The sequence below is a fragment of the Centruroides sculpturatus genome, unplaced genomic scaffold (assembly GCF_000671375.1).
Source record: "Centruroides sculpturatus isolate CEXI.00-Female unplaced genomic scaffold, Cexi_2.0 scaffold3174, whole genome shotgun sequence".
NCBI classification, from domain to species: Eukaryota; Metazoa; Arthropoda; class Arachnida; order Scorpiones; family Buthidae; genus Centruroides; species Centruroides sculpturatus.
This window is the reverse complement of record NW_019387265.1, coordinates 1,498-10,084: the sequence shown is the minus strand read 5'-3', so window position 1 is coordinate 10,084 and position 8,587 is coordinate 1,498. Positions and strand designations below refer to the sequence as shown.

The 8,587-nt window shown below is 35.7% G+C and overlaps 1 protein-coding gene across 1 annotated transcript; it reads right to left on the bottom strand.

Annotated features, from left to right (window-relative positions):
• Positions 1-220: 220 nt before the first annotated feature.
• LOC111616325 (ephrin type-B receptor 1-like) lies at positions 221-8,065 on the bottom strand. Its single transcript, XM_023357750.1, has 14 exons — positions 8,047-8,065; positions 6,691-7,351; positions 5,601-5,614; positions 4,823-4,904; positions 4,239-4,350; positions 4,089-4,159; positions 3,983-4,021; positions 3,743-3,889; positions 3,389-3,636; positions 2,340-2,438; positions 1,816-1,926; positions 900-1,094; positions 685-827; positions 221-613 (listed from the first exon to the last, which is right to left on the bottom strand). The coding sequence occupies exons 1-14, from the start codon at positions 8,047-8,049 to the stop codon at positions 373-375; spliced, it is 2,166 nt and encodes a 721-aa protein (XP_023213518.1). The 5' UTR covers positions 8,050-8,065; the 3' UTR covers positions 221-372.
• Between the last annotated feature and the right edge of the window lie 522 nt (positions 8,066-8,587).

Genomic DNA, 8,587 nt, shown 5'->3' with positions numbered 1-8,587 from the left:
TCAAAGGTGATAAGGGAATACGAGATGTTCATGAGGTGGCTGGATCATTGTAGGATCTGTAAACGAGAGACAAGATCTAACATCACGTGTTTAACAATAGTTATAAATTTATAATTCATCCAAACCTTTATTTGCATTTTATCATTTTCTTCACTGTACCCTAAGGGACGTAGGCACCCTGCCTTTATATGGGTCCATTGTATGTGTTTTTTTTTTTTTAAAAAAAAAGCTCTTACAAGGATAGATTTCTGTTTACAGGTGATGGTACCTGCGACTATAATTTCAGTCCACAATACACAGACATGGTGGATGAGGGAATGACAAGCTCGACAAACAAAATGGCAGTGAAGTGGTGAAACTTTGCTAAGGAAATTACACCAATAATCCTTCACACTGTTCTTCGGCCCTCAATGCGTGTATACTATTCAGGATCTTCTTTTGATGCCCGATTAACGTAACACCTATTGCTGCTAAGTCCATAACGGTTAATCTCGATACCGAATCCATTGTTACGATACCCGCTTGCTGAAAATTTTCCAGATATCTCGCCATTTTGATACTCTCCAACCATTCAGGTACTGAATCGTAGAAAGGTAAATCAGGAGCGGATGGCCTACAAAGGGGAAGAAAGTATCATTCAGGATTACTCAATACTCAGTGTAATATACAATCGAATGCACTCACCTGGTTTTGATTAGTTTACAAAGCATATCTGGACGTTGCATAAGTTGATCGATTGTCATGACGATACTCGCAAACGTGGGTCTGTGCGATCGATCTTTTTGCCAACAATCTAACATTAATTGATACAATGCCTCCGGGCAATCCTGAAACAATGCGCGTGCAACATCACAAAAAAGTGTTTATTTCGTTAATCACTTTAATCTAAAGCCACTCACCATAGGAGCAGGTAGCCTGTAACCCTTCTCGATGCACTTGATGACATCCTGATTGGACCAATTCCAATATGGACGTTCTCCGTAAGACATGACCTCCCAACTAACGATTCCGTAACTCCAAACGTCACTAGCTGAAGTGAATTTCCTAAATGCTATAGCTTCTGGTGCTGTCCATCGTATTGGAATTTTACCTCCCTGCAAGAAAAAAATAAGCAAGATCCTGTAAAGTACCTGCGTACATTAAAAAAAAAAAAAAACAATAAGTTAACGCTGCAATCACTAACGCCTCATACAGAAGCACGTGTTAAGTGAGGCTGAAAGTTTATCGGCCTCACTTAACACCTATAGAACTACCTAATCTGTATTTAATTTCACATAGAAGCGGTATTGCAAGTGGAGAATTATGACTATCTGAGACCCCTTTACGTAATTTTTCTTTGTTTATTTTACGATACACAATTGCAAGTGTATAGTTGCTTTATTCTTTCTAATTTCGAGCTTCCCGAGACCTATGACCTAAGCATGGTCACTTTATTAGTAGACAAACTGGCACTGAGGTTGCTTAAACACGTACTGTACACTTTTAAGCTCGTCACTGCTTTACTTTCAACCTCATTACCATTCGCTTTCCAATCTAATAATCACCAGTTTACTATTTAAATTTCATAGATTATTTGTGTTTTTTTTTTTTCAACACCACACAACAGCTACACTATCAACAATACAACACAACAGTTAAACTTCACGATGCCAGACTAACACGTGCTCTTCAATCTCAAAACTTCCATTCATACAAAGATAGAATTCCAATAACCCATCTAAACAATTCATTCCTTTCTTTTACTCATTGTTTTTATTTTCTTGAAACACACACGAAAAAAAAAAAAAACTTCTTAAACAGATAACGATTTCTTACCTGAGTCGTGTAAGTACCTTCGACTGCATAGTCTAGTTCTCTAGACAATCCAAAATCCGCTATTTTACACGCAAATCTTCCGTTCACTAGAATATTCCTCGCAGCAAGATCCTTAAAAAAAGTCATTCGATTAAAATAAAAAAAAAATAACAATTGACTTTTTCCCAAAAGTCCAATTTCTTTTCTAAGTAAAACACGTACCACCCAGTAGTACCTAATGGAGACATTCGATATATAAAAACTACTTTCCCCTCATTAAATATGAATGAAATTAGTACTTAGCTTTAATTACTAAATTAAAAACACGAATTTTTTTCAGGGAATCCAAAAAAATTCCCCGTTCCTTAAGCAGAAATTACCAACAGTTTGTCAAAGTTTCTATTGCATTTGAATAGATACTTAAGAATTAATTTAATTCCCTTTATTAATTTACCGCGGATTAAATTTCCTATAAAATGAACGTCAGTCTGTCTGCCCGATTAATATATATATATATATTTTTTTTTTTTTTAAAGTATACATACCCTATGCACGTAATTCATTTCGGAGAGGTATTGCATCCCTGATGCTATGCCACGGAGCATCCCTACTAATTGCAGCACTTGGAATTTACCTTCGTTGACCTGTATGTCGGTACGTACACATATAAATTCAAATTGTTAAAGTTAATTACTAGTTTAGTAATGTTTAAAGTATATTAAAATGGCAAAAAAACTGAAGTACAGTCGACCCCCCTATAACACTGTTGATAATTCCGTTTTATATGAATTCCATGTTGTACGAGTCACTTAGATTTTACAAATACGTGAGTCGTTTACAGCCCAGCACATGTATTTGTAAAATCTAAGTGACTCGTACAACATGGAATTCATATAAAACGAAATTATCAACAGTGTTATGGGGGAGTCGACTGTAATATTTTAAAAAATTGGCTTAAAAAAAAGCAAGTACTGTACAATAAAACCTGTGTAAACCGGAATTACGCGGTATACCCAATACACTAGTTTAGGTAGATTTTTAACATAGAAAATTCCTCCATTACGGAGAATTTTGTCCGTTTTATACAGGTTTCGTTTTAGACAGGTAGTACTGTACTTTATATTATAAATTTACATTTCTACCCCAAGAAAATAATAGAAATAAACGAAGAGGTTGTCCTTTTCTAAAGAAAAAACAAAGTTGAAGTTACGCTCTTTTTAATAAGACAACGAGCAAGTTAAAGTTAACCTTTACTAAAAGTGACTTACGGGGGTTACGATTTTCTTCGTTTATTTTCAAAAAAATTTCGAAAATTTATAGCAAAATAAAATTTATTTAACAAACGTCACGTTACATTTATTTCATTCTATTTACAAAAAAACAAGAAACAAAAAAAAAAAACACAGCGTAACAGTAAATAGTTTTGACTTAGACATGATGCGAAGTGACGCAAAATGCATCATTGTAAAAAAATTCCAAAGCACTTACTATAGAACTATACGTCTTTATTATATTTTAGGGGGCATAAATCAATTGTTTAGAGGGTCTTTATTATATTTTAAGGGGTATAAATCAATTCTATACTAACAATTACCCTTAAGAAGGTATCCAAGGATCCATTTTCCATATATTCCGTTACGATCATAACAGGATTGCACTTAGTGACTACACCTTGCAGATATATAACATTGGGGTGATCAAACTGTCCCATTATGCTGGCTTCTGTTAAAAAATCCAACTTGGCTTTCTCTGATGAACCCGGTTTAAGGGTTTTAATGGCAACCGTCACGTCCATCCACCCCGGAATCTTCAGACTTCCTCGACACACATCACCAAATTCACCTTGAAAACATGCAAAAAAAGGATGAATTTTTTAATGTATTCTCGAGTAAGCGATGTTATAAAGGGGTTTTTTTTTTCCTTTTTTAGTGTCAATAAGCTTCATTACCTCCCCCGATAATAGCCTCTATTGTAATATTGGATGCATCGATTTCTTTTGTAAACTGCAACACTGCTTGATTAGGATCTTCGTAAGTGTGGGGGTCAATGTATGTCCTGCTCGAGCTGTACACGGGGGTGGCTATGTACGTCATCACTGTAACAGTTAAAAAGAAATCAGTACAAGTATACGAAATGACCGATGTTTTTTTCTTTTTTTTTGCCGTTTAGTACAGAAGAGAACACTTACTTCGTGTGTTAGTAGCTAAAGAATCCACGGGAGGTAACACTAGTACAGGGAGGAAGTATTTTTAGAAGAGAGTAACACTCGAAAGCGTAACCGAAAGTGCGCTTACCTTCACCGTTTCTGTTATATTCTAACGTATCGCAGTCGCTAGGTTGCTTCTTGTTACACTCGTCACTATTTCTGTAAGAGGGGGGCGAAGTTAGGTGAGTTCAAAGGTCGATAAATTTACAACCGTTACAGATAACAAGTGCTAATTTACCTTCTGACGTATAACACAATCATGACTATGACGACGATGATCAGCATGGTAACTGCTACAGTAGTACCAGCTATAATGCGTACCTGAACTTGTTCCTCGTCGCCGATTAATGCTGTAAAAAAAGGGCACACAAAAAAAAAGCACAATTTACACCTATTAAAAACACTAAACTCGTGTAAAAAAACACACACAAGTTCTTTTTTCGACGTAGAAGGCTAAAAAAAAATCAAAAAATCTTAATAGATTTTTGTCTTTTTTAATCCATAAACTATTTATTTAAAGTTAGAAAACAATACAAACTTAATAAACAGAAGGAAATAAAAAGAAATTTTTCTGAAAGTTATTGAAACAAGAAAAAAAAAAAAAAAAACCGGGGAAAAAATTTCCTCCTGCCAGAGAGGTATTGGGTATGCTGCTACAGAAATAATCAATATTGTGCTTGCTTCAGATAATAGATGTGTCTGTTAGACATTGCTGGCTTCTTTGTTTTGTGTTTGCTGATAAAGTTTGTAACATTAGGCCCTATACAGCTCTTTCATGTTACATGCTTATTACCTGGTGTTTTCTGTAGTCAATAAACTCACCTGTGCTACCGACAGTTTGACCTGTTTTCGTATAAATTGGTTTACTGTATTCGCCCCAGCCTTTAGTTGTTTTCGTTCTCACCTAAATTACACACACACAAAAAAATAATAATAATTACATTAATCTCGTTTCCTTTATGTACACACCTCTACCTTACACCTAATTATATAATGCTTAATTATATAAAACCAGATTGTAATTTGTGAAAATTACTCATTTCTTTTTAGAACTGTGTTTAATCCTTTAAGGATTTTTGTATAAAATTCCTTAATTAATTAATCTTATAATAAAATAATTACGTTAATCTTCTACGCACTAATTTTTATTTGTGAGTACACGAAAAGTACCTAAAATTATACTAATTTTAAACATACATTACACTACGAGTGTACTTATTTTAAAGGNTATTTGAAAAGAATATCCCCACGAAGATTGGAAGGCATTATACACGAACTAGTTAAATTTGTATAGATATGCAAACTTATCTAAAATGGCACAGTTCGGAAACCTCTAGCAGAATAATCCCCCGTGTTGTATAGATATGTAAAACAGCCATCTTCCTCCAGTTTCGTATCATTGAGTATTAGGACGGGAACAGTTTCCGCCAGTGTTACTAAATTTCATATAACTCGACATTAGGACCTACATTCATAATGGATACCGTAAATTAATTTGAGTGAGTAGCAATTAAGGTTGCCACTAGTTATGCAGCACGAGCTAATGTACCATAAGAGATATACACACCGGGTCGTAATTCCTGCTCTTCTAAATGTTTCCCCCCTTCTTATTCTCTAAACAAAAATACGTAGTAATTATAGTAGGATTAATAATGCTATTTTCTTTCCTTAAAAAAAAAATAATGCGTCGTTCTTCGTTGGACAATCGTATTTTGATTTTTTGCTGCCTTTTTTTTCCTTCTTGTTGCTTTCCCTTTTTATTCAGACAAGAGCTGTATTGTCACGCCATTCGTGATTGCTTTGACGAGTCAAGCGGACGAAACCCATATTCTCCTGTTGGGTTTTATTCTCATCAGTACCCGTGCAGCTAGCCTTTGATGTGCAACGTACTCTACACGATTTTAAAGCTCCTATTTTTTCTTGCAGCTTCCATATTTGTGTTGAAGCTGAAGGAAAAAAAGGTAGTGGTCTGCATGAAATTCTCAATGGCACTAGCTGCACGAAGCTTCAAGAGATTCTCAATGGCACTAAGTGAACTGCAGAAATTAGCAATGGCACTAACTGAAATGCTTCGACAAAACGGCTGCAAATAACCAAAAAAAAATGTCAATTATAAACGTTAAATTCGTAATACGTGAATGGATTAGAAGAAACGGACCAAAATATCCATCGATCGATACCCTCCTGCTGTAACTGGATCTTTGCTTCTTTTCAATTTTTTTTTTTAAGTATGATAATACAAGTTTGCGATTTTTATATATATATATAAAAAAAAGGAGAAGGGAAGGAAGTTATAACAAAGGTTAGCTGAAAAATACACAAAGTTACACGTTTGTTTGCTTTCTAACTAAGCGCAGTTGTGCAAGTCCAATTTCTGTTGTGTAAATAACCAAGAAAGTTTTACCGAATTAAAACGAATTAATTAAGCATCTCACTTATATTTACCGGGGAATTACTTCTTAATGACATTCAGTCCGACAGAATGCCTTAAGGCTGAAAGGATGACGGGAGAGAGAGAAACTTCTAAACCAAACATACAAACCGAGTAATCTTCTTATTGGACAAATAGTTGGCTTAGAGGGAACCAATCTATCAATATTTCGACAGAAGTAATATTTGACGATTATGTTATTCAACCGACTAAAATTTTAAATTAATTCTTTACTACAATTACTGATAAGGGGACATACCTTCGCAGATTTCACCCAACGGTTCATATCCAGCCATACAACTGCAACCACCCGATGGTAAAGTCCAATTTCCGTCTCCTTTACACAGTAATCTCGGAGTTTCGACCACCACTGCATTGGCCACACACTGTCCCTCTACCGTTACTATCGCTGTCACCTCCTTCCCTGTCGGAGTTTCGGGAAAATACGCGAAACTGTTGGAAATTTCGGGGCACGTGATGTAGTAAACCTTGATGGCAATGAGAGACAGACAGGCACCTTGGTCTCTGAATGCAAAATACACCCCTTTCTTAGTAACTGGCACGCTTCTTATTTCGGTGTTGATGATGACTTCCGCGTTAGAAGTGAATCTTCCTTCGTCTGCGGCGATCCTGCCGATCAGTTTGTAAGATTCTGGCTCCCAGGGGGGTGGCTCCTTGGTGGCAGCGTCGAACTCGTAATATAGTAGAGTGAACGTCTCTTTGCAGGACAGTGCCATGCCGGGGAACAGATTGCAATCCCTCATACTAAACTTGACTTCGATGTACATGCGATTGGCCACTCCTCTTTCGATGAATGGGGTCCACAACCAATTGTTGACATCGTTGTATGCCACGTCGCACACCACGTACGACCGCCAGTTGATACCCAACTCGAAATTCGTGAAGCTCTCTTCCACCCACTGTAAAACAATACAACTTAGATCATCTAACAATATTTATTTCATATCGTTTCTATAAATAACGGATAAAAAAAAAGAGAGAAAGGAAACGGAAGAAAGGAAAAAAGAGCGTAACAACTGAACAATTGTACAACTGTCAGCCATTTATTGCGATTGACTAAAAGCGCATTTTTCTCTGCATTGCCACTTTAGAAATCGTCATAACGTGACACTTTCAATCGAAGTATCTATACCTTTCGTTCCTTTCCACTAACTTTTACAAGAGCATTTATTGTTTTGATTTCTTTACCAACAATGCTGGGATCACTGCTAGAATTACTCGTAATCTAAAAAAATATAATCACTTCTCATATAAAAAATAATACATTTAATTGAGTAATAAATCAAATTTCCCAACCAGTAGCTCGTGATCCATAAAATTAAATACCTTAATAGACTGAAGTGTGCGAGATTTAGAGAAGTTGAGGAACTTATAATGAAACATTTCTTCTCAAAAACCCATCATTTACTTTACTACGCCCCTAAAACCCTAAATTTTGTAAGTTTTTTAGAGTCTTTCTCAATCGATGCTGTACACGTGAGAAAGTGGGATGACCCCTTAAATACTTAACGAATGAGGGGGAAGGAAAACAGATTTTAAAAATTCAAAGGGTAAGGGCGACGTAAAGGTTATGAGTCACTGAATTGAAGCCTACCATAGCAGTAGCCTCAATCTTTAGGGGGTGCAGAAAGGAAACAATAATTGTTTACAAGAGATTCTACTCAAGAAAAACTCCCAGAAGGGGGTAAAGCTTTGCCCCGCTCACCCCCAAATCTGCCCCTGACTAGGTAGATCACAACTAAGATGCACACACGTAAAGAAAGATGCAGTCAACACCTACCTATTTTCGCTTACACCAGCCGTGTTCCTGTATCCAAATTTCATTTATTTACCATACGTTACTCTTTCCAAATTTCCTAAATAATTTCAAATTAGCATTTTTATGCAAATTTCTAACTTGGAATCGTAAGAAAAACATTCTAAACGTCTCATTTACATAAATTGCAACTCACCATTTTGAAGTAACAAAAACAGCGAAAGAAGCGAAATTTACGGATCGATTATTTGATTAATTTACTCTTTTATTTGTTAATAAATCTATTTTAAAAATTAATATTTTAATTTCCTTAATATTAGTTAAGATTTTTGACATACAAACTCAATCTTCGAACGATCAGCGTAGTGGAGGAGGAGGA